The sequence below is a fragment of the Bufo gargarizans genome, chromosome 3 (assembly GCF_014858855.1).
Source record: "Bufo gargarizans isolate SCDJY-AF-19 chromosome 3, ASM1485885v1, whole genome shotgun sequence".
NCBI lineage: Eukaryota > Metazoa > Chordata > Amphibia > Anura > Bufonidae > Bufo > Bufo gargarizans.
This window is the reverse complement of record NC_058082.1, coordinates 393,660,227-393,687,405: the sequence shown is the minus strand read 5'-3', so window position 1 is coordinate 393,687,405 and position 27,179 is coordinate 393,660,227. Positions and strand designations below refer to the sequence as shown.

At 42.6% G+C, this 27,179-nt stretch overlaps 1 protein-coding gene across 4 annotated transcripts in view; it reads left to right on the top strand.

Annotated features, from left to right (window-relative positions):
• ZC3H11A (zinc finger CCCH-type containing 11A) overlaps positions 1-27,179 on the top strand; it is a 137,284-nt gene that overhangs the window by 78,613 nt on the left and 31,492 nt on the right. For 3 of the 4 annotated variants that reach the window (XM_044288270.1, XM_044288269.1, XM_044288268.1), the window contains exons 12-14: positions 10,902-11,537; positions 19,321-19,575; positions 23,979-24,136. In XM_044288270.1, the coding sequence (XP_044144205.1) occupies positions 10,902-11,537; positions 19,321-19,575; positions 23,979-24,136 (1,049 nt within the window). The remainder of the gene's footprint in view (positions 1-10,901; positions 11,538-19,320; positions 19,576-23,978; positions 24,137-27,179) is intronic. The other variant, XM_044288271.1, reaches the window with a different exon arrangement.

Sequence of the window (27,179 nt, the reverse complement as noted above, 5' to 3'; positions counted from 1 at the left end):
ATTCGGGCTCTCACTCCAGCAGTTCTTGTCGTCTGCGTTACCCCCTTCCTTAGGCGGAGTATTTGCACCACTACTTACCTTAAGCATTGTAGGTGAACTAACTGCTAGAGCGGCGTTTCCCTTTCCTTAGAGGACGGAATTGCATTTCCACTGGGTACCGTATGAATTGGCCTCTTCCATAGGTGGCGTTATGGCATTATCACCGGTTAGTGTTTACCGTAGGCATTACCCGTTCCTTAGGTGGAGTAACTGCACTTTCACAGGGTACTGGAGTCACCATATGCATTCCCCCTTCCATAAACAGTGTAATCTCTCTACCGTTGCATTCAGTTCCTGCTGTAAGCATGACCATTTCCGCTAGCAGCACTTGTATGCATTACCCCTTCCATAGGCGGAATAATTGCACTACTACGGATACAGTACTTGCCTTATATTTTGCCCCCTGCGGTAGGTGGACTAAGTACAGTTACACTGGTTTTAGTGCCGGATGGATGCATCCCCTCTTTGGTAGGTGGCGGCATTGCATCTCCACTAGGTTCTGTACCTGCCATATGCATTAGCCTTCTCCCATCACCGTGCTTCCTGCTGCATTTCTCCTTCCACAAGTGATCCGCTTACAGGGGAATACCTAAGTATCTTGGATTGCTGCAGTTCAACTACGCAACAGTTCTAGATGCCTTAGCTTCTTCATTGAGGCGTGGCAACAGTCTATACTGCGGATGCCGGTGCTCTGTATCTGTGGTCTATGGGTGCCGCCAGTGGGATACGGTCGCTGTTTCCACATGATATCCTTCTTATCTTTCGCTGCTGGTTTGGCGTATGGTTGTGACATCCTCTGTCTTCTCAGGGGGTTGCCTAGCAACATTTATGTGTCCTAGAGACCAACAATCTGCATGTGCCTCTTCTTTTTCCGTCGTTCAGGACATTTGTCCTCATCAACACGTAATGCATATGCCATTGGCATATGGGGAGTACGTTTTTAGCGAGTCGAGTGTTTACTGACTCCATAGCCCCCCCTCAGCTGGGGGTTCTACCCTGACGCTAGCTTGCTGTTGCTCCTGTTCAGAGCCCTTCCAGGTAAAGTGTTAAAGCTAGCTCTTCTTAACTGGGGCAGTATAGTGCCATGGCTTCTATGGGATAGCCTCACGCCTCCCCCTTAGTTTTGCGCCGACGGGGCAGGCGCTGGCTACTTCTGGGAGAGTGGACTTTGCATTACCACTACATACTATGGTTCTTACTACACAGCTTCTTCGTCAGGTGGCAGATTCTTCTAGCTCTGAATTGTTGGCCTCTGTGGTATGGACCCTTCTCCGCTGGGGTATGGGCTAGCAATACAGTTGTGGCTCCCCTTGCTTGGCTTCCTCCTCAGGCGGAGTTTTGGCACAGCCACTAAATCCCTGGCTACATCTGCATTTTCACGGGATATTATTTAGTGGCCTTCTATTCCAGAGTTCCGGACCCGGGTGGTGGGATGTGGGGCACTCCACATCTCTCCTTCTACAGGTAAATCCTTCCCATTGGTCCTGGGTTTGCTGCCTGTATCTACACTTGCCTCTCTTAAGACATGACTAATGTCTAGGTCACGTAAGCCCTCTGGTGATCATACTTCCCTCCGCCCATTCTGGGTGTAGACTACTAGACTCCCCACACCAGACGGCGCGGGGTTGCTGTCACGTCTTGCTGCGATAATAGATGTTCCACTCCTGTAATGGAACACCCTTCTATTTCTTCTATTTTCCCCCCAGAATTCTAAGGAAGATCAGGATGAAGGGTATTCCAACTATCCTAGTCGCCCTTCTAGGAGATGTCCTTGGTCACTGCCACTTAGAGATGGCCTTCTTTCGCAGAGTCCAGTCTTCCATTCGTTTTTAAGGTCTCTTCGTTTGCCGGCGTGGCTATTAAGTCCGCCATTCTACGCAAAGAGGTTTTTCGGCGGATGTCATCCGCAAACCTTCATTGTCCAGGATCTATTAGAGGACCTGGAGGTCCTTCCTGGGTATCTGTGGAAGCCGAAATGTTCCGCCACTTCATTTTTCTCTCCCCACGGTCCTGCCTTCTTCAATCAGGGTTGCACCTTGGTCTGGCCCTTAGTTCTTGAAGGGTCAGGTGTAGACGCTTTCTGTCCTTTTCCAGCTCCCTCTGCCCCCCCGAAGGTGGTCTCTGAATTCTATGTTAATGAGAAAATTGCCCTTCCCTCACTGTACCCATCTCCTTCACACCCTAAGGAAAAAGAGTTACACAATTTGGAAGTTGTCAGAGCTCTGAAGATCTATTTAGCAGCCTCCGGTCCTTTCTGCCATACAGATCCCCCTTTTTATCATTCCCGAGGGTCTTCGAAAGGGATTGGCGGCTTCCAAGGAGAAAATCGCACGCTAAATTCTGTCTACAATTGCTGAAGCATTCCGCATACCTTAGGTGTCACTGCTCACTCCACCAGAACGGTGGGCGCATCTTGGGCTCTGAGGAATCTTGCTTCAGCTTTACAGTCGTGTAAGGTGGCTACTTGTCCTCCTTACACACATTCACAAGATTTTACCAGGTGCATACTTATGCATCAGCGGACGCTGCCTTTGGCTGCTTGGTCTTGCAGGCGGCAGTTTCTTAGAGGCCTGCAGGGACGATTGCTTCCATGGGTCTGTGGTTTTTCCCTCCCTGTGGACTGCTTTTGGACGTCCCACGGGTTCTGTGTCCCCCAATGAAAATGGGCGAGAAAAGGAGATTTTTGTTTCTTACCAGTAAAATCTTTCTCGCTCTTCATTGGGGGACACAGCACCCACCCAGTATTGTTGTTCGACTACAGTTGTGGCAGTTGCTGATTTGAACCCTATTGGGTCTTTTGGCATGGTTGGTGCTCCATGATTTTTCTTTGGTTGGCTTTCTTCTCCTACTGCTTGTGCTCAAACTGAAGCTCTCTCTCCAGGCCGGAGGGGGTATAGCTGCCAGGGGAGGCTCTAACAGCTTTTACTAGTGTCAACCCCTCCTAGAAGACATAGCTGTACCCACGGTTTCTGTGTCCCCAATGAAGAGCGAGAAATAGATTTTACTGGTAAGTTATACAAAAATCTCCTTTTTTGTTCTGCCCAGTTGAATATCTTTGTTGATAAGGACAGGAGATTTTGCGACTTTGCCTACCTCTCCCATCAGGGAGGAACAATGGTTGTCGTGTTGTCTGAATATTTTTTTTTTTTTTTTTTTTTTTTTTTAGGTGGGAACTGTCGTATATCTTCTATATGAAAGAATCTTCATATAAAAGAGAGGATAAAAAAAAATAAAAAATAAAAATTGTATTATCCTTCAGGCGGACATAAAAAACGCCTCTAAGTTCTTTTATCAAGTATCTTAATTTGATTTGTGCAAGCAGTGAAACAAAGGGTCAGTTGTATGTGCAAAAATATATAATAGTTTATTATAAAAACCAAGAATATAAAAACAATACAACTGCAAAATATATGATAAAGTAACACCCAAAATGTACCACACGGTGGTGTTGACACACCCCTATCTGATCAGCACAGTATAACTTGGAGATTATGACAACCAGTGTCATACTTTTAACAAACGGACTCGTATAACAAGAGAAACTTAGGATCTTCTGTTATCAAACAGGCTAGAACAATAAAACACGGATTTACAGGAAAATAACGGTTATCCCTTGACTCTGTTTTCCTATGACCAATCAAAAATATGATATTAATATGATAAAATATTCAGCTCAGCAATCAGACTAAGGAAAATAACTTTCCAAGGGTTTTGTCCTCTTTTCAAATAATGTCAGATCTTCCATTAACAATATGCATCTTTGCTAAGAGAATAATCAGCATTATGGAGGAACCTAAGACTATATATTCCCACAGTATGGGAACTCTTGGCTATATACCGAGATAAATATCTTTTATTAATATCATGAGTAGTAAACAAAATATACGTCACCGGGTCAAAGGTAGACTGAGTTCAGATGGGACCAGTTCTGAAGAACTTTCCTAGTAATCCAAAAAGAATAATCCAAGTTTCTTCTGATAAAGTTTTTCTTTTTGATTGAATGGATATATGGATCTTTTTCCTCTTTCTCTAGTTCCCCCTTGCTACCCCGCACACGAGTAATTATTTCCCCCCCCCCCCCCCCCCCTTTATCTAAGAATCATCCCCTTTTAGATTAGGGATTCCCAATCAGGTAAGGTGGGTGTACTTGCATGCTAATAATACCATGATGTCATATCAACTCCTAATATGGTCAAGAAAAAATAATGAAATATAATATTGTCCATCTTCCTCCAGATGGCACTGTGGTATTGTAAATGAACATCACAACTTTTAAGCATTTAAAATTAAATATCTAATAATATGTTTTCAGGACCTTGTTGACCTTTCTATATAAATCATTGAGGAAGGTCTTTCCCTGACACTTTTAATTGCCTATATCCCGGACTTGTTGGAGTTGACTGTCTCCTCCTATCTTTTTGAAATCTAGTTTGGCTTGATGAAATTTTATATAGCGGCTTTGATGCTTGGCATCGGAACTTGTACTTTTCACTTATCTACATCCATGAATAACTATTGTTTTGAAATAACATTTTATCTTCTCAGAAAATCCAATTAACGTAAACTTGTTTCTATACCTTCTACAATATCTTCTAAATGATAAATACACGGTATAACATTATTATATATATATATATATATATATATATATATATATATATATATATATTTTTTTTTTTCAATACATTGTTACACATAGATAATACATTATATGAATTATTGATTAACATGTGTTAAACTAAATATACAGTGTGTGTGTGTGTATATATATATATATAATTTTATAATTATGAATATATAAATTGAACTTCATATAGCAGGTGTGCCTCAAGGACATGAGACCTTATCAAGTAACCTTGTTCCCTCCAGACATATATGTCCTAGGGAGTTGACTTACTCCTTACAGATGGTCCCATATCTTTAGCAATAACTTTTAAACACAATGTCCGTTTATGTTCACAATTATTCAGGGCTCCAGACTAAAAAAAATATCAAGGAGCCATTGGCTCCTAACCTGAAAAATTTAGGAGCCAAATTACATTTTTAGTCGCCAAATTTAAAATACATGTAATTACGGTATAACAGATACTGGAGATCCTAATAGACCGATGAACATGAACAGATCCCTAACGTCAGAACCTGATCAGAAAGGGAATAATTAGAGTATTCGGCTACTTTCACACTTGCGGCAGTGTGATCCGGCAGGCAGTTCGGTCGTCGGAACTGCCCGCCGGATCCACCGCTGACTGAAAGCATTTGTGAGACGGATCCGGATCACAAATGCATTGCAAGGATGGGTCCGTCTCTCCGCATGTCATGCGGACAGACGGATCGGTCTTGTATTTTTACCGGTCTGCGCATGCCGGAAGGACATTCCTATGGGAAAAAATGCCAAGTCTTCAGTTTTTTTGGCCGGAGATAAAACCGTAGCATGCTACGGTTTTATCTTTTGCCTGATCAGTCAAAATGACTGAACTGAAGACATCCTGATGCATCCTGAACGGATTACTCTCCATTCAGAATGCATGGGGATATGCCTGACCAGTTCTTTTCCGGTATAGAGCCCCTGTGACGGAACTCTATGCCGGAAAAGAAAAACGCTAATGTGAAAGTACCCTATGTGAGGCTGGTCACCCTGATGCCTCAGATACAACCCTCCATTCACAGCAGCCTGTATTCTGCTGCATCAGGGGGCACTTCTGATACCACCCGAGAAGGACCTGAGGGCCCAGAGCAGAGCTCCTGCAGTCAGCCTGCTTTGTCCTCAGGTGACTCTCGCTGGCCGCAGGTAAGTCGTCCTCAGTGAGCCCACAGCAGGCAGCTCCCCCTCACCCGCCGGGCACAGAAGGCACCACTGACCGTGTTTTTCTTCTGCACCATCCGCTCCATCTTCTTAGCGATACGGATGATCTCCCGATCGGCTGCGCTCATTTTGGCTCTGCCCTGCTCCCCGAACACCAGTGCCACTCACACAGCAGCCCCGAGAACAACAGAGTTTCCCACTAAGAGCGCCTACCTCACACACCCCGGCTGAAAGCTTCTCCCGACACTGCCAAAAAGCGAGGCCGCCGCTAAGTTGTCATGACTGTGGGCTCTGCCTCTTCCTGTTACAGCACCATGGACACTTACTTCAGCTCCGCTCCATTCCTGTCTGTTTCTCTAGGAGTCTGAGATGACAGTGCGTCACTTATGCCTGTGCCCCGCCACAATATCCAGCTACAGAGCGGCAGCCTGGTCGCAAATGGCGACAAGGCTAAAAAGTCTTGTCGCCATCTGCAAATTTTAAGGCGCATTGGCGACCATTTTAGTCGCCATCTGGAGCGCTGAGTTGTTTTTTAGCAGACTCTGGCACTTGGCGGGACTGTGTCAGACCGGAGACTGCAAAGAGTAAGGAGCGTAGCGATGCAATCTGCAGCTGGGGTGGATGTAACTCAGATCAGTACAGGATAAGTAATGTATGTACACAGTGACTGCACCAGCAGAATAGTGAGTGCAGCTCTGGAGTACATTGTAGGCTGTACAAATGGCGGTGCGGCTCCCTCAATACCGCCACACGTGCGGCAACTGATGGATCTGGTCACAATTGCACTTATCAGGCTCACACAAGAAAAGGTGTCTTTCCCCCCCCCCCCCCCAACACTTAAGCATAAAATTGGAGATGCGCAGAGAAAGTTAGGGGGGGGGGGGGGATACTGGGCAGCGGCAGCCATTAGCAAGTGGGGGGGGTGATCAGCAGTCATCTCGCCACTTGCTAATGTTAAGTATGTGAAGGGTTAATAGGAGCCGCACTGGTCAAGACACTAAAAAGCCAGTGAACCATATCTCTTTCAAAAGTCCGTGCTTAGGAGATAACCTCCCCTCCTACTAAGCATGACTATTGAAAGAGATATGGTTCACTGGCTTTTTAGTGTCTTGACCAGTGCGGGCTCCTATTAACCCTTTTATTCCCTTATTAAGAATGTTTGTGAACCCAGGCAGGGAGCTCACACGGAGCACAAGCAGCAGCCCCCTGAGTGTTATCAGGGTTGTAAAGACAAGGATTAGCCTTTATCAGCGCAGGGGTGAGTGACTGCCTCTTTGTGGATTGTTAATTATTCCTTCTCAAGCTAACCTCCGTTCTATGGAGCAGTCCGCATGGTGTGGCTCCCTGTCTTCTTCATTACTCTGACTGAGATCAAGCGTCTGCTGTGTTCAGCACAGGAGAATGGGGGCGGGGTGAGAGGAGCAGCCAATGGCAGGGCAGCCCGGGAATACTAAGACCAATCAGCAGCCTCCTCTCTAACAGAGCTCTATCCACTGTGCGGAGCTCTGTTATTGGATTGCCTTCTGCCTGCTGGATGAAATGCCGATCTTCTTAAAGCGGCAGAGCAGCGGAGGGTCTAGGCGCAAATGGCGACAAGACTACAAAGTCTTGTCGCCATTTCACAATTCTAAGTCGCATTGGCGACCATTTTGGTCGCCATCTGGAGCCCTGTTATTATTTTTTTTTATAAATTGAACTTGCCATGAACTAATCTTGGCTTCCTCAGCCACATAATAGAACTTTGGTTCAGGCTGATTTTATTCTTAAAGGCAATGAGATGAGCATACATCTTGATCATAATGTCATTAGATAATATTGTATACGTATGAAAATGCACAACAGAACCACAAAGATTTTCTTCCACTATCTTTTAGGGATTCCCATACTGCCTTCAGTTCTCTGAAATTTGACGACTGAGAGCTGACCGACTGGGGCCAGGAGACCCGATAGTAAAAATCTCCCACTTTCACTCCCCATCCTGACGGACTTGCGTCCGTCATGATCTGTACATAGGGAGTTCTCTTCCATACTACTATCCAGGAGAGGTTCCTTGAGACTGTTCACCAACATAGTAATCTTTTTACCATGTGAGGAATGGATACTCTAATCTAGAGTAATCTGTTGCCTGTTCCAAACTCTGAGAATTTAAGTCTGTAGAGGTCGAAAATGCAGTTGACTCCAAGGTACTGAGGGTATGCATGATGTGAGTAGGTCCAGTAGACTCATCGCTTCCCTTATGGAGCAGATTATTATTTATTTTAAACATTCTGACTTTCTCTTGCAGTGAACTGATTTTGTCTTGGGGAAGAAAAGTGGATTGAATATGAGAGTCTAGAATCGCCCCCAGGAAACGTATTTATGTTGACTGTTGTAGGTTTGATTTGTTGATGTTCACTATCCACCCTAGTTTTCCCAGTGTTGACAGGAAGAGGTCTAAATCTGCTAATAGGTGGTCTACTGTATCGCCAATTAGGAGAAAATCGTTTAAGTATGGGACTAAGATTAGTTCTCTTTTCCTCAAATATGCCACCATCTCTACTACGAGTCTGGTGAAAATCCTGGGTGTGGAGGAAATTCCAAATGGAAGGGCTGTGAATTGATAATGATGTATTAACCCTGATCTCTGATGGCGAACCACAGGAATTTTGGGTAGTTGATACGTATTGGAACATGGTAATAGGCGTCCTTTAAGTCCACCGTGCACATTATAGCGTCTTTTCCTATCAAGGGTATTATAGACCCTAGGGACTCCATCCCGAATTTTTGGAAATCCCCCCCCCCCCCCCACCCCCTTACCCTGGCATCATTGTTTATCGCTGGGTTTGTTCTGGGGGTTAAGGAGAAAACTCCTTCCTTTGTTCCCTTTGGGGTAGCTCCAGCATCCCAATTTTCCGTTTCCTATATGCAATCTATCCTGGCCTGAGGAAGAATGAAAGTGATATTTTATTTTCCTATATGGTCTGTCTTCTGTCTTCTTGTCTGAGGCTTTTTCCAGGATTTTATCTAACACGAGCCGAAAATATATTCACCTGAAAAGGGAATGGAGCACAGCTTCATCTTTGAAGTCTTGTCTCCTGACCAAGACTTCATGCAAAGTGGGAATAAATCATTAATAATATAGGTTGGCTCACAGTATTTTTGCATAAATGTTTTATTAATACGCTAAATCAAATGTTAATAATAACTAGCTTTGTGCCATCATAACAGCATACATACATAAATAGATGTGTACAAATAGGCTATTGTGTGCGGAGCTCACGCACAGAACTAGATGATTGGAGTACTCCTAGAAATGAGACCAAATAGCTACAGTGAGGCTGCGAGAGATATTCACTTGGATTAAACCGCTTAAATGTCCAGGGCATGAATATCACTTTGCCAGATTCTTGAAACAAAGGTTGCAAAACGTCTTTGCTATTTGCCATAGGAAGGTTCTCTGTTCAAATGTCCTGTAACAAATCGTAACCGCACTTGTTTGGCAATATTCCACTTACTGTTTGTTTGTGGAGTAGACCTTCAGACCCGCTCTCTCAGCGTCTCACTCCCTCAGCGTCCCACGTGTCCAGCAAGTTGGTCGATCGCTGGTTGATGACGCAGACGCCTGGAGCCGTCAAGCCCACGGAAGCTGGTTGCGCTTAGCTGGTAATTGCCTGAACCTGTCAGGTCAGCGGCAGTAGATGCAACAAGATTTTACCTTATGTTTGCGGTCATGATAAATATAATGTCCCAGGATTTTTGATCCTCTTTAGGGATAGATGGTAAATGTAGAACCTTTCCAGCGGTCTGGGACGTCTTCAGATCTTTGTAGAAGTTAAAAAATTTTGAAATTGAAGAAAGTCCTCTTCTCGCTTTTTTTTTAAATAAAAACCGCACCAGTAGCCTTGGTCTCTATACACACTAGACGCGTTTCGGAAACAAGTTCCTTCCTCAGTAGGTAATCGCAGAATTCATCCAAAGTGCTCTGCGAGCCGCGTTGGAGAGGCTTGCGTCCTTGGCTGAGAATTTTACCGACTCAACAGAGGCATCTGCTAGGGAAGCTGTGGCTGATTTCAGCAAGGGGATAGAGTTTAGAATCTCCTCTCTAAGGGTCTTATCCCTAATATGGTTCTCAAGTTTATTTAGCCAAAGGAACATAGATCTATCGACCGATGTTGCGGTGATATTTGATTTAAGGTTAAATATTGATGCTTCCCTTGATTTTCGTAACAGACTGTCTGCTTTCCTCTACATGGGATCTTTTACCTGGGATTAGTCTTCAAAGTGCAATGATGTCTTCTTATTGATCTTTGCCACTTGCACGTCTATTATAGGGATCTCATTGAATATTTTGGATTCAGTCAGATCAAATAATAGACGGTTTTTGAAAGCCTTGGACACACCCAGGCATTTTTCAGGGTCAGACCATTCCTCTAAAATCATCTTTCTTTTATGTTCGCATTAATGGGGAATACTCATGTTCTTTAAACCCTTAGACCCTCCTGGATGGAATGTGTTTTTCTGCACCTCTTCCACCCCCATAGTGGACCTCACAGCTTTTAAAAGATCTGCCATTTCGTCCACAGCAAAATAGAAATTTCTATCGCCCTTAGAGAATTCAGTTTCTGAAGCAAGGTCCTCTTCATCCCAATGCCTGGAGGAGGAGGCATTCTCCCCCAAGTCTTCGGAATCGGGGGTAATTTGAACCTTTCCCTGTTCCTGCCCCTACAGTGGTCAGGGGTCAATCTCCTTGTGTGTCATCGTGGTGATGATACAGAAATATTAGCTAAAGTCTCATTTTAACATCAGTGTGAACGTTTTGTCAGTCTTTATTGATTGCATTCACCACAGTAGTGCACCTATTGTAAATGTTTACTTACTGTGTTGTTATCCAGCACAATAGGCTCCTGAAACCTCTTGTTTAACTCTCAGGTCCAGGTAGTCATAAGATGCACCTTTTTATATTGGTTGCAAATTTGGATGTATGGTCCCTGATTTCTGTAGGTTTCTCCAACTGTATTGTGCATCAAGGAGCGAACAGAAAACATGAGATATTTTACTGACTTGTTATATTTTTTTGCAGAGACAGCTGCTACTACAGCAACTGACTTCCGCATTAAGACTCTTGAAGAAATCCGTCAGGAAAAAGCCAATCAAAGGCTGGAGCAAGAGACCACAAGTTTACCTTCTGAAAGTAGAGATAAAATCTGTATAAAAAACAAGCTTTCCTCAAAGACTCAGACAGGGATTTACATTAAATCTTTGGGTGAAATTCAAGCAGAAAAGAGGCTAAGACAACTGAAAGATGGGATACAGAAACAAGAGAACGCGAAAGATGACCTAGACAACAAGGCAAATAAGGTGACCGGGCACAAAGATGGAAATACAGCACAAAATAATACAATCCCAACTGATGCTACACAAAAACAGATTAATTTTATTCAGAAAGTTCAGGAGGAAAGACAGTTTAAACAGCCTCTTGTAAATGACAATATTTCCAGCAGTGTTGGCACCACTAAACCTCTTTCTGTGAGTTTAAAAGGGCCTAAACAAAGCTCACAGTCAATAGAGAAAGTTAGAGTCAAGACGCTTGACGAGATCAGACAAGAGAAAGCTTTCCGTCTCCAGCAAACTGCCAAATCGGAGAATGTGGATTATGAATCTCAACCACAGTCTCCACCAAAGCACAAGAAGAGCCTTAGATTCTCCAAAATCCCAGGTAAAGCAGCATCTGAAAGACATTCGCATGGGCGTTATAATCTTCACCCTTTTGATCTGAGTTATTTAAATGGGAATCAGAAGTCATGCACTCAAACATAAATATCAGCTAAATTAACTTAACCCCTTAAGGACTCACCCCTATTTCACCTTAAGGACTTGGCCATTTTTTGCAAATCTGACCAGTGTCCCTTTAAGTGCTCATAACTTTAAAACGCTTTGACTTACCCAGGCCGTTCTGAGATTGTTTTTTCGTCACATATTGTACTACATGACGCTGCTAAAATTGGGTCAAAAAAGTTAATTTTTTTTGCACAAAAAAATGCAATTTTTACCAAAAATTTTGAAAATGAGCAAATTTCAAAGTTTCAGTTTCTCTACTTCTGTAATACATAGTAATACCCCCAAAAATTGTGATGGCTTTACAAAAATTATGTCTACTTCATGTTTGTAGCATTTTTGGAATGATATTTTATTTTTTGGGGATGTTACAAGGCTTAGAAGTTTAGAAGCAAATTTTGAAATTTTTCAGAAATCTTCAAAATCCTTTTTATGGACCAATTCAGGTTTTAAGTCATATTGTGAGGCTTAGATAATAGAAACCTCCCAAAAATGGCCCCATTCTAGAAACTACACCCCTCAAGGTATTCAAAACTGTTTTTTGAAACTTTATTAACCCTTTAGGTCTTCCACAAGAGTTAATAGCAGATGGAGAAACAATTTAGAAATTTCTATTTTTTGGAACATTTTCCAATATAATCAATTTTTTCCTGGAGTAAAACAAGGGTTAACTGCCAAACACTTAAAATGGGTTGCCCTGATTCTGTAGTTTGCAGAAACACCCCATATGTGGTCGTAGACTACTGTTTGGCCGAAGGGGAACACCATATGGGTTTTGGAAGGCGGGTTTTGGAAGGCAGATTTTGCAGGACTGGTTTTGTTTATACCATGTCCCATTTGAAGCCCCCTGTTGCACCCCTAGAATAGAAATTTCAAAAAAGTGACTCCATCTAAGAAAGTACACCCCTCAAGGTATTCAAAACTGGGTTTACAAACTTTGTTAACCCTTTAGGTGTTCCACATGCGTTAATGGCAGATGGAGAAACAATTTAGAAATGTCTGTTTTTTTTGGAAAATTTTCCATTTTAACCCTTCCTTTATTACTGGAAAAAATGGGTTAACAGCCAAACAAAACTCAAAATGGGTTGCCCTGATTCTGTAGTTTGCAGAAACACCCCATATGTGGTCGTAAACTACTATTTGGCTAAACGGCAGGACATAGAAGGAGGGGAAGGTCATATGGTTTTTGGAAGGCAGATTTTGCTGGACTGGTTTATTTACACCATGTACCCTTTCAAGCCCCCTGATGCACCCCTAGAGTAGAAACTCCATAAAAGTGACCCCCATCTAGGAATCTACGGGATAAGGTGGTTGTTGTTTTGGGACTATTTTAGGGGTAAATATGATTTTTGGTTGCTCTATATTACTCTATTTTGAGGCAATGTAACAAAAAATTAAATTCTAAAATTGTTTCTACATTCGCTATTTAGTTTTGTGGAACACCTAAAGGGTTAACATAGTTTGTAAAGTAACTTTTGAATACCTTGAGGGGTGTAGTTTCTTAGGGTCACTTTTTTGGAGTTTCTAGTCTAGGCTACATCATGGTGTCCAAAAAAAAAAAACTGTCCATCAAAATCTGCCTTCCAGAAACCGTATGGAGTTCCCTTCGTTCTGTGCCCTGCCGTGCGGCTATATAGCCATTTACGACCACATATGGGGTGTTTCTGCAAACTACAGAATCAGGGCCATAAATATTGAGTTTTGTTTGGCTGTTAACCCTTGCTTTATTACCGGCAAAAAGGATTCAGATTGAAATTTTGCCCAAAAATTTGAGTTTTGGCACAGTTTTCGTTTTTTTTTTAATTTTTAACACCGTTCATCCGAGGCGTTTGGTCAAGTTTTTTTTTTTTTTTTATAGCGACGACTTTTACGCACGCGACGATGCCCAATATGTATGGCTCTCAGACTTTGGAGACACTAAGCAGGCATCCTAAATCTGCGGCCCTCCAGATGTTGTAAAACTACAATTCCCACCATGCCCTGCTGATGACTGTAGGTTGTCTGGGCATGCTGGGAGTTAGTTTTACAACATCTGGAGGGCCGCAGTTTGAGGATGCCTGCTCTAAAACTAATATTTGGGGGAGGGGGGAATTGTTTCTTTGTCTCCAAAGTCTAAGAGCCATAGTGTTTTATGTTCTCTAGTGGACTGTTGGGGATTATAAAAATGTAGTACTCCATGGAAGTGTGATACTCCCCTGAAGCAATCGATAACGCAGAGGCCCGGATGATCGGGGCACGTGTCACATTGAGTAGTGGTGTCCTTCCGTATCCCCCTCTTGTGACACACTCTGCATCTTTTTTGGGTTCGTCCCTTCTTTCCAGTATGGGGGACCACACCTGGAAAGTGTTGGCCAGGGACGATCCGGGTGCCTCCAGTTCCCGAGGTACTCTGGCCTGCTCTTTCCCGGTCCGAAAAGGTCAGGTCTTTGAGGACTGACTCATAGAACTGGAGGAATGTCCCTGTGCTGCCAGCGCTTCGGGATAGTACAAAAGAGTTGTACATGGCAACCTGTACCAAGTAGACCGCAACCTTTTTGTACCATGCCCGGGTTTTGCGCATGGCATTATATGGCTTGAAGACTTGATCAGAGAGATCAACTCCACCCATATACAGATTGTAGTCGACGATACAATCGGGCTTGAGGACCGTTGCCGTGGTACCTCGCACAGAGATGGGGTGGTGCTGTTACCGTGGATTGTGGACAGCATAAGGACATCCCTCTTGTCCTTATACCTGACCAGCAACAGGTTTCCACTGGTAAGTGCACGGGTCTCACCCCTGGGGATAGGTACCTGGAGGGGGTGGGGCAGGGAGGCCGCGTAGATTTTTCCGCACGGTCCCACAAGCGAACGTGGATCTGGCGGCAAGGGACCTGAACAAGGGAATGCTGGTATAAAAGTTATCCACGTACAAGTGGTAACCGTTATCCAGCAGTGGCTACATAAGGTCCCACACGAGTGTCCCGCTAACACCCAGAGTGGGGGGACATTCTGGGGGTTGAATACGGGAATCTCGCCCCTTGTACACACGAAATTTGTAAGTGTGCCCTCAGGTACTCTCTCAAATTTTGTATATCTTCACGCCATACCTCGGGAATATATTGGCGGAAACTGAGTCTCCCCTTGAACGCAACGAGAGACTCATCAACCGCGACCTCCCTTCCAGGTACGTAGGCCTGTTCAAATTTGGCCCCAAAGTGATCGATGACCAAGTGGCAGGGGGGGGGGGGGGGGGGGGGGGGGTCTGGGGTCTGATAGATCAAACTAACTTTTCCCTTCTTTCCCTTCCTAATGGTGCCTCTCCCTCACTGACCCTAACCTACCTGGGTGGCGATGGGTGCAGGAGGGTGATGGATGCCCATTAGGGGGACGCAGGAGCTGGTGCTGAACGGTCAGGGTGCTGGACAGGAAGAGGAGGAAGTTTGAATCTCGCGCCTCTCTCCCCTGCACCAATCAGCGCCCTGGACAGCAGTGTTCAGCACCAGGGCCAGCTCCGCCTCTGCAAATCTTCGCACTGCAATTGGTGGTGTGTAATCACGCCACCGATCGCTGTGTTTTTCCGGTTCATCGGGTCACAGGACACCCGAATGGACCGGAAACGCAGAAAACCGCAGGTCTGAATTGACCTGTGGTTTTCTGCAATCGTCGATACGGGGGGGATGGATCGACTTTCCCTGTTATTGAGGCCAGGTGCCAGGTATGTGATACCGCCGACGACACCCGGTGCCTACGCTTGAATTAAAGTGTTTTTTTTACATTAATTATTGGTGCAGTGGCCTCCTCCCTGCTACCTCGCAATCGGTGGCAGCGGCAGCCGCATCACAGTGGGGACAGAGGGACTCCCTCCTTCTCCACTATGCTAGTGAAGAGAACATGGCGCACGCTGAGAGAGCCGCATGCCATGTTCCGTAACTGATACTAGGCTGCGCACCCTAGTATCGGTAAATAGTAAGACCCGGTATTGTATCAATCCGGGTGTAAAAGTATTGATTGGGTATCGATGCTTCGATACCCGGTGCAACCCTAATTGAGAGAGCCAGTCAGATGACTATCAAAACGTCTTCAAGAAAAATGGAAATACAAGTCCAGGTGCTGTGATTTTTTTTGCTACTGGCATGCCATGACTTGGATGAATGAAAACCCTCTGACATTGGGATGAGTTATCCTCAGGATAGGTCATTCAAGGGGTTTTCTCACTTCAGAAAATAGCATTTATCATGTAGACAAAGTTAATACAATGCACTTTCTAATGCATTGGAGAGGTCGGTGTCTTCTCCTGTAGTTCTGGATTGCTGTTTGGTCATAACCCTTGGATACAATCAATGTAGTGAGTCCACTACAAGTGAGTCCAGCCTGCAAAGGAGACAGTATGGACAATCACAAAACATTAGTAAGTGCCTTATATCTCTATTATAAATGCCATTCGAAGAAGTGATACAGCCCCTTTAATATCCAATAGGTGAGGGTCCAACACTCTAACCCCCTACAGATCAGTTGTTTCCTGCAGCCTCTGACTCTGGAACTAACGCTTTGAATGGAAAAAGCACAGCTTTTCAGGGTAATGTGAATGGTAACAAAAAACAAATATAATATATACATGGATACATACACCACTCTCGCTGAATGACTGCATTACTTTCCACTACACTTACCTGTCTTTCTGTGTTTTAATGCATTGCATCATTGTCTAAATTCCACAGTTTCCAATGTGGTGTTTTTTTGTTTTTGTTTTAAAGCTTTTTGTACAGTTTACAGATGTGTCCTTTCTTATTCCTTTCCTCTTGGTACATGATATCCAGAGAGGATTGCCTCAAAATTATCAGCTTTGGGGGAAAAATGTTTGAATTACGCTTTTGCATGCTGTGAGTGAAACAAATTATTTTTTTCTTCTTTTTCCAAGCTATTTATTTGCGCTGGGTAAGTTGACCCAAGAGAAAAAGGAAAGGCATATCCAAATAAGGGCTCATTCAGACGACTGTATGTGTGTGTCTGTATTTTGCAGAATGCACATGGCCAGCTCTATGATAGAAAGGCCTTTTCTTGTCCGCAATTGTGGGCAAGAATAGGATATGCTCTATTTAGGATATGCTCTATCTAGCCACGAAATGGAAGTACAGATGCGGATAGCACAATTGAAATGAATGAGTCCGCATAATTGTGGCATAGATGCGGATACATAAATGAGGTTGTCTGAATGAGCCCTAACTATGTACCGTATTTTTCGCCCTATAAGACACAATTTCCATTATGGAAGCGCTGATTAGCACCGGGAAGAGGTGAAGGCTCTGTACTCGCCGCTTCCTGGTCCTCCGCTCAGCTGTCGGTTGTGCTGTGCAGTGGCTGCGCACAGAGTGAGGGCGCACTGTGACCTCACGCTGTGCGTGCCAGTTCACAGGACAGCTGACAGCAGGAGGATGAAGAACGCGGGTGGTGAGGAGCGGCGGTGTCCAGGAGCAGGAAGGGTAAGTGGTTTCTTTATTTTATATGTTCTGAGGCTACTGGGGTCTGAACTGAGAGGCATGGGGGCTGATATGAAAAGCATGGGGCTCTTATCTGAGATCTGGATGGGGGTCATTCTCATTGAGGTCTGATCTGAGGTCTTATTGGGGTTTATTAACATTGGGGGTCTGATTGGCGCTGTGAGCTGAGGCCTGATTAACCCCTTCCCGACCTTTGACGTACTGTTACGTCATGGGAACCACTGAGTTCCCGCAATTTGACATAATAGTATGTCATAGTGATCGCGCTGGCACCGGAGCGCGCGTGATCACTACAGGGGCCCGGCAGTCCGTGGTATGGACTCAGTGTCATACACTAACAGGCCATGCATTACAATACAGATGTATTGTAATGCATTGCAGAGAGGATCAGACCCCCAAAAGTGAATATCATAAATAAAGCTAAAAAAAGTTTTTTAAATAAAATTAATAAAGAGAAAAAGGAAAAAAACCGCCCCTTTCTCCTTATTTTATAATAATAATAAAAAAAAATGAAAAAAACAACAAAACCCACACATAACAGTCCTCATCCCACAAAAAAATGAGCCCCTAACTAAGACAATCGCCCAAACAAACAAAAAAAAAATTATAGCTCTCAGAACATGGACACACTAAAACATAATTTTTTTTTGTTTCAAAGGTGAACACCGTAAAAAAAAATATTTAAAAGCCTTTTTTGTCACATTACATCACAAAAATTGCAACGGCAAGTGATCAAAAAGGCATATGGGCCCCCCCCCCCCCAAATAGTACCAATCAGACAGTCACCTCATCAAAAAATGAGACCCTACCTGAGAAAAGCGGTCAAAAAATAAAAAATCTATGGCTCTCAGACTGAGACACTAAAATATCATTATTTCGGTTTCAAAAATGCTATTATTGTGTACAACTTAAATAAATAAGAAAAAGTAGACATATTGGGTATTGCCACGTGCGTAACGATCTGCTCTATGAAAATGTCACATGACCTAATCTCGCAGGTAAACGCTGTAAAAATAAAAAATTTAAACTGTGCCAAAACATCCATTATTTTTATTTTTTTTACCTTGCCTCACAAAAAACTTATTATAGCGCAATAAAAAATCATATGTACCCCAAAATGGTACCAATAAAACTGGCACCTTATGCCATAGTTTCCAAAATGTAGTCACTTTTTTGAGTTTCTACTGTAGGGGTGCATCAGGGGGGCTTCAAATGGGACATCTAAAAACCAGTTCAGCTAAATTTGTCTTCCAAAAACCATATGGCGTTCCTTTCCTTCTGCGCCCTGCCTTGTGCCCGTACAGCAGTTTACGATCACCTGTAGGGTGTTTCTGTAAACCGCAGAATCAGGGTAATAAACATTGAGTTTTATTTGGCTGTTAACCCTTGCTTTGCTACTGGGAAAATGGATTAAAATGTAAAATCTGCCAAAAAAGTGAAATTCTGAAATTTCATCTCTTTTTCCATCAATTCTTGTGGAACACCTAAAGGGTTAATATAGTTTGGAAAATCAGTTTTTTTTATACCTTGTGGAGTGTAGTTTCTAAAATGGGGTCATTTTTGGGTGGTTTCTATTATGTAAGCTTCACAAAGTGACTTCAGACCTGAACTGGTCCTTTAAAAAGTGGGTTTTGGAAATTTTCCGAAAAATTTCAAGATTTGCTTCCATACTTCTAATCCTTCTAACGTCCCCCAAAAATAAAATGTAATTTTCAGAATTATCCAAACGTGAAGTAGACATATGTAAAGTAATTGCTATTTTTGAAGGTATTCCTATCTATTATAAAAGTAGAGAAGTTGAAATTAGCAAAGTTTTTTTTTTTTGTAAATTTGGTATTTTTTAATGAATAAAAATTAGGTTTTTTTTATTACTTATTTTTACCACTGTCATGAAGTACAATATGTGACGAGAAAACAATCTCAGAATGGCCTGTATAAGTAAAAGCGTTTTTAAAGTTATCACCACATAAAGTGACACATGTCAGATTTGCAAAAAATGGCCTGGGCAGGAAGGTGAAAACAGGCCCGAGGTTGAAGGGGTTAACATTGGAAGACTGCTTGTTGGTCTGACCTGAGGTCTAATGAAAAATGTATTTTTTTTTCTTTTCCTCCTGTAAAACATAGTCTTATAGGGTGAAAAATACAGTACCTGATTTAACTCAGATGTATATTCTTTTAATACAGGAAGTACAGAAGCAAAAATGGACCAGTCAACTGCAGAGCCAAGCCTGCCTACAAATAAAGCTGCTGAAGAGGAGAATCAGGTATCCATGACATTCGGATCTCCTGTCAAAACCTCCAATAAAGAGCCATGTAAAAAAGATGTAGACACCAAACCGAAGAGTGGTGCAGTTATTACAGACTTTCAAACGTCAGCACTCGCAGATGGAAGCAATGCAGAAGTTCTGAAGTCAACTATACTAACCGTTCAAAAGAAAGGTATATGTCTTAAATGAAATTCTGATAATGGTGAATAAATGTTACATTGAAATTTCTTATTTCCAAGTACAGGATGTAAGGGTACCTTCACACTAGCGTTTTTCTTTTCCGGCATAGAGTTCTGTCCTAGGGGCTCTATACCGGAAAAGAACTGATCAGTTTGCTCTCCATTCAGAATGCATGGGGATAAATCTGTTCAGGATGTCTTCAGTTCAGTCTTTTTGACTGATCAGGACAGAGAGAAAACCGCAGCATGCTACGGTTTTATTTCCGGCCCAAAAAACACTTGCCTGAATGCCGGATCTTTCCATAGAATTGTATTAGTGCCGGATCCAGCATTAAAAATACCGGAATGACGGATCCGTCCTTCCAGTCTGCGCAGACCGAAAAAGTGAAAAAAATCAATGCCTGATCAGTTTTTCCTGATGACCCCAGAAAGACTGATCTGGCATTTCAATGCATGATCAGTCTTACAAATGCCATCAGTTGGCATACGTTTTGATGGATCCGGCAGGCAGTTCCGGCGACTCAACTAATTGCCGGATCACTCTGCCGCAAGTGTGAAAGTAGCCTTACAGGTGATTTTCGGGAACAAAACAAAAACTCTTGATGATCGCTTCATCTCCACTGATGATCAAGCAGAGTTTAGATGCCATCTCCAATGTATGAGAACAACCCATGGCTACTAGCCTCTTTATATCTCCGATCAAGAATCAATGGTTGTTGGTGCTGGCTGAAAGACCCAAGCTGGGTCTCACAGGCACTCTGCTAGTGTAGTACACTGACAGTCAATGTCGTACAATACAGTATGTATTGTACTTCATTGAAACGGGGATCAGACCTTGAAATGTTGAAATTCCTGTACTGGGACAAAAATTAATTGAAAAATGCGCTTCTTTCCCTTCATCAAGCAATAAAAAAAAAAAATTAAACATTAAAAAATGTAATTAAAATACTTATTAGGCATAACAACCTGCTCTATAAAAATATCACATGATCTACCCCCTTAGGTGAATGCCATAAAATAAATGCCAGAACAGCCATTTTTTTGTTACATTTCCTCACAAAAATCATATCGAGTGACCAAAAATCATATGTACCCCAAAATATTACCAATAAAACTTTCACCTTATTCTGTAGTTTCCAAAATGGGGTCACTTTATGAGAGTTTCTACTGCAGTTTAAGACCACATAATGAGTTGTTTCTGTAAGTTGCAGAATCAGGATAATAAATATTGAGGTTTGTTTGGCTGTTAACCCTTGCTGCCTTTCAGGAAAAATTGAATAAAATGGAAAATCTGCCCAAAAAATTGACATTTTGAAATTTCTCCTCTATTTTTTCCTTTTAAAGGGGTTTTGCCATCACATACAATGAGGGCATATCACTGGAATATGCCCCCATTGTCTGATAGGTGCAGGTCCCACCTCCTACCTCTGGGACCTGCACCTACAACAAGAACAGAGCAGGGAAACTAAAGGAGGGCGCATGCGCAGCCACCCTCCATTCATTTCAATGGGGCCGCTGAAAGTAGCCAAGCGCTGGCTCGGCTATTTCCGCGGTGCGCTCTCATTCACTTGTATTGGCGCAGTGCTTGGTGGTGGACAGCTCTCCCCGCTCCATTCTCCTTGTAGGTATGGGTCCCAGAGGTGGGACCAACACCTATCAGACAATGGGGGCATATCTTGGCTATATGCCCCCATTGCAGGTGATGGGAATACCCCTTTAATTCTCGTGGAACACCTACAGAGTTAAGGCTTGTAAACTTTTATTTGAATAACTTAAGGTGTGTAGCAGCACTCCTGAGCCTTCAAGACACCCAATATACGGTAGTCCACAGATAGACCTTCAAATAGGAGTTGACGGCAGCATATACATTCAGAGATTCTTTATTGATAGTTAGTCCATGAAAATGTGTACAAAAAAGCTCATAAACGGCAATATTTTGACTACTATGTCAAGCATAACATGAAGTGCTCATCCCAAGATATATATCAATGTGGCGGTGACCCAGCTGATGATTATTTAGGTGGTCATGTGATCATGTGTAGATCACATGACCCGATTATGGGGGAAGGAGTGTTACGTCGAGCATGCGCAAAGAGAATTGAGACTCCAAGCTGGATAATGGTGTGTGAGGTAAGGGGTCAATTATTGGATGCTCTCCACTATGGGATGTAGTGGTGATCTGTTATTGGTGACCTTTTAAACCTGGGAGGGATGATTGACATTCTCTTGGGTTGATTGGTTTAGAGATATTGTGGGTGGTGTTGAATGCCTCATAAATATCTTGGGGTGAGCACTTCACTTCATATTATGCTTGACAAAGACTACATAGTTGTCGAAACATTACTGTTTTTATGTGCTTTTTGTACACATTTTCATGGACTTGCTATCAATGAAGTATCTCTGGATGGATATGCTGCCGTGAACTCCTATTTGAATTTAGAACTGAAATGGTCCTTTTTAAAACATGTTTTGGAAATTTTCTTATATTTTTATAAATTGTACTACTAAAAATATTTTAGAAAGGCTCCACCAGCAAACTACTGGAGCTCAGCCTTTCAGTTACCAGCTGAAAAGAAACAGATAAATCAATAATAATATAGGCTGGCTCAGTATTTTTGCATCAAATAAGATTTATTACCCACCAGATATAAAACACAACTACTTTAATGTCGACATGTCAGCATAAATGCATAAATATATATATATTGTATAGATATAGATGGTGCGGAGCTCACGCACAAACCTATACAAGCTGGAGTACTCTAAACAGAAGAATAGGACCTTACGGCTATACTGTGACTGCAAGAAACATTTGATTAGACCACTCAACAATGTCCATATACTTGTATGCTGATTTACCAATTGTTGGAACCGGAGAGGTTCAGAGGTTCTCCTTACAGCGGTGAACTTAGGTGCTGTTTGTCGTTCGTTCCGAAACGCAACTAGTGTGGATTAGACCTGGCTATTGGTGCGGTTTTTTATCCTGCAAGTAAAGGACTCTGCAATTATTGGAAGAAATCCTATACCACTGTCAATTTGCGAACCAACTTTGCCGAACAAATCCAAATCAAGTACAAAGTAAACTCTGCTATGCCAAGTTCCGATAATCTGACGGGCTCAAGCAACTAACAACTCGACTGCATCAGCTTCCGGTAACCTGACTGCTCCAAGCACCTACGTCATCAACCAGCAACCATCTAGCTGGTCAAGTGGGACGCTGTGAGAACGGGTTGGAAGCCCGCTCCGTAAGAGGAGAGAGTGGAGCGCCATTGATTGTAAGTGGTGCAACCACCCCCCGACAAACAGCACCTAAGTACAGAGTTCACCGCAGTAAGGAGAACCTCTCCGGTTCCAACAATTGGTAAATCGGCATACAAGTATATGGACATTGTTGAGTGGTCAATGTTTCTTGCAGTCACAGTATAGCCGTAAGGTCCTATTCATCTGTTTAGAGTACTCCAGCTTGTATAGGTTTGTGCGTGAGCTCCGCACCATCTATATCTTTTGCAAAACCGGTTTTCCTTCTGAAGAGAATTGTGAAATTTCCATTAGATATTCTTGAGATGATTGTCGTCTAACCTCCTGAGATGATCATTGATCCTATGAATTAGGATATCTAATGGTTTCTACTTCTTGCTTTTACAATATTAAAGAGTGACTGCACATTCAGAACTACCTCCCCGACATAAACGAGGCACCAGATATCCTCATGCCCAGCTCTGTTGAGAGTTCCAGCACTTGTGTATGTTTTATTGTACAATTCTGTCCAGCCTTTCTATGCATGTCCACATTCTGCACATCGACAGAAGCCTTTGGTTATAGCAAGTAGCCAATCCCTTTTTTAGGATTAGTGGCTACCTGCACATTCTAATACAGTACCAGCAAAGTGATTTTGATTAGAGAAATCTCTTGTTTTCTTAGCTTTTTCATTTTATGTGAAAATTAACCTGCAGCACGTCATTGCTTCTGGAAGTGGCGGCGCGTGCACTCTAGAAGACAAGGACTTTCCCGGAAGAACGGGAGCAGTTGAGTGCGCATGGGTCGTTGTACATTCGAGTGCGCACGCGCTGGATGCCAGCGCTAGACTCGCTAGTTGGTCAAATGCATTGGGGGTGTTATTAGAACATGCAGGGCAATGGCATTATTCCTGGGGGTGTGGCAGAAGCAGTGCTCAGAAGGCATAACCAAGCCTCCGAGTGCTCCAGTTGCTCATTAAAATATTTATAAACGTTGCTTTTGCAGCTAAAACGGACCTCGGAGAAGGGAATGAAGTGTTTTTTTTTTTGGTTTTTTTTCCCCTCTCAGTGTTAAGTGCCCTTTGGGTATATGACTATTAGGTATGCTGGAACCAGGTGGCAGAGGCTCTCTAAGATTTGTTACAAATTTGTTCTTACAGGTAAACCAAAATTAAATGTTGAGCTGTGTGTGGTGAAAAATCCATTACCTGTCAAAGCAGCCATGAAGCAGAAAGCACAAGAAAGAACTATTGTTGCTGAAGTTAAACCCATGAACTCTGCTGTAACCTGCAGCGAAGGCAAGAGGGCAGCCGAAATGGTAACTTAAAATTTCTTAAATATGTGTATATATATATATATATATATATATATATATATATATATATATATATATATATATATATATAATATTTTTTTTTTTTTTTATTTATATTATTGGCTCCCTACAGTTAAAAGTAACTTAAGGAACGGGGACTTTTTGGATGATCGGATACAGTAAAGGTTAGGGAAAAAACATTATTTAGTTAATTCTAGTGTCCCCCTAGTGTTTATGGAGTCCAGCACCTATAGGGCTACCACTGACTTCCCATGTAGTCGCCCCAGCTACATAACTCTCCCTGCACTTTGCGTCCCTGTGAAAAAAGCACATTACAAATGTTTGTCATCCTACTCCTCATCCCAATAGAAGATGCAGCATTGTTTGAACATATTCTTTGAGCTACTACTACCTGTTAAACTGCTGATAAGGCTTGTCTGGTTTTAATATTGATGTTGGGTCACCAATATCAGATTGGTGAGGGTCTGGCTCCCCCACTGTTTAGCCGCTCATGTAGCAGTATTTACTTGCACATAGTCTACTTTGTTGTGGCAGTGCAGTGCCATCAAAGCTTCTTCTATCATTCACTTGAATAGGACAAATGGCTATAATAACACAGAACTGCCACTAAAAAGTAGACTGTGTGCTGGTAGGACACGGTGCACAGACACATGCTGCGTCTCTTCCACCTGGTTGTCAGAGGTTGGACCCCCCACTGGTCTGATATTGATGGCCTTTCCTTAGGATTCTTCTCTGGCCAGAGTGTATGCAACTTCGTTCACTTAATTCAGGATAATCATCTCTGAAGTACTGCAGGTCTGGTGTCAGTGTTCCCAGTCTGGGATTTATAATTGATAAGAGCGGGCTTGGCCAGTAAGATGCTATCTTCTAAACAGGGTTCCCAGAGGTGGACAAGTAAGTTCCTCTAATGTAAGCAAGTTAAAGAGAATCTGTTGCCATAAAATGCTCTGCAATCTGTAGACTGTATATAGAGCAGGAGGAACTGAGTAGATTGATAAGTAGTTTTATGGGAAAAGATCCAGCAACACTTGTAGAAAATGCTATCAATAACTGGTAAAAACTGAATGGACCATCCTTACCTCAAAAAGAGCTGATATTTCCATGTGTAAATTTCAGGTTTTACAATGGCAGTGACATAATGGGGCGAGCGATAAATGACAACTGTCAGCAATGGCAGATCTGTTCATTGGCCTCATTTATTATACCAAAAGTTATGTTTTGCACACTGGCAACAACTTTGTCCATTTGGGTGTGACGGCACCACCTGCCGTGCTGAAAACCCTCTGTGATGACACTGGATGTTTGACAACACAGTACAGCAAGAGCAAACTGGGCTAATTCCAGTCAGTGTTCCAATCTGCCTGTCCATGGGGTTCAGGGAACATGGTATTTCACCAGGTAGGCCTAAACCTGGTTGTTCAGGGGGTATGTATGCATTTGCTAATTTGTGTCAGCCTGGGACGGCACATGGAAAAAAAAACTAAAACTGCTCCATCATGTTGATACTGAACTGCATCACTTTCGCCAACAGGAAAAAAAAATCCAGTTTTTTGCTTTGATGTGGTCTAAAAGCATGACTATTCTGTAATCAGACTGCTTCTTGCTAACCATTTATCTATCAGTAAATAAGCAAGCATACAGCTTGCCATGCTCTCTATCATGTCTGACGACCCCTTTTAGGCTCCGCCCCCTAACTGAGATGATTGTTCATCATGGCCAGTGTTGTCTACTGCAGCAGAAGCATCTTCCTCCTGCTGCTGCTGCTCCTCCAATGCTCGTATCTTTGGGGGACACAGAAGACTATGGGTATAGCTGCTGCCACTGGGAGGCGACACTAAGCTGAGAAAGTGTTGGCTCCTGCTCTCATCTATACCGCTCCTGCAGACACTAAGTTAATCAGTTTTAGCTTGGTGTCCATAGGAGAGAGACATCAGCTCTGCAGGTCCTGACTTTTTTATTTTATTTTAAAGATAATCCTACATGGAGTAGAATTATTCCCCATTTACCCGCCTGGCATGCAGCAGGATGCCCCCTAACATCTCTAGCAACCGGAAAAGGTGGAGTGGTGGACCACCAAATCCTCCAGAGCTTGCGGCCTGTCGGGTATATAAAGCAAATGCTTTATATAAATATTTTTAAAAAATTATCGGGTCAAAAGAAAAATTACGCAAACTATATTGACCCGTGAGATGGACATAAACATCTCAAAGAGTTCAATCGAGAACCTGATTATTTTGTGCAATCAGTAAAACGGGGTACAAGCGTCTATGCAAAAATATAAATGGTTTATTATTCAATAGTTTAAAATACAATCAAAAATTAATCAACATAAATTTCAGTAATATACAATGATATGCAGTACCCAGAATTCACCACTATATGATATCAACAAAACACTACTCAACTAACACAAGAATATTATGCAATGCAGCTTTGTAAGTATCAAGCCAATTAATTTAGATCAATACTACATAAAACAAAATATACATTACCCAAGGGTCAAGTGATGTGCAGAGTCTTGGGGCAGCCAGCTCTCAAGAGTTTTTCCCGATAATCCAAATGATTCTCCGAATATCTATAAGTCAAAAATGTTTGTTTTCTCTTTTTCTCTTTTTTTTTTTTTTTTTTTCTTAACCCAAAACTTATCAGATGAACACTCCCTCCGAGTTTGGAACTTTCGAATCATTGTTGGATGGGTGGGTGCATTGATAAGGAGCATGACGTCAGAATACTACCCAGAATGCACTTTTGCTACTGATGTAGTATTAACCGCTTATATCTAGATGGCACTGTTGTATAAGCAATAAGCATCATACCATTAAGGGTTAACTCATACATGCCTAATATTTTCAACACTTCACACCTCTGACATCTGGGGCCTTGTCTCAGGGCTGAGGGACAAACTTTGATACATGAATATATACTTTGAGGAACATCTAGACCATTCTCACACTGTGGAATTCATGTTCAGATAGGAAAAACAATGAAGCCTCAGAATCTGCAGGTGCGGCGTATCTTCTAACTT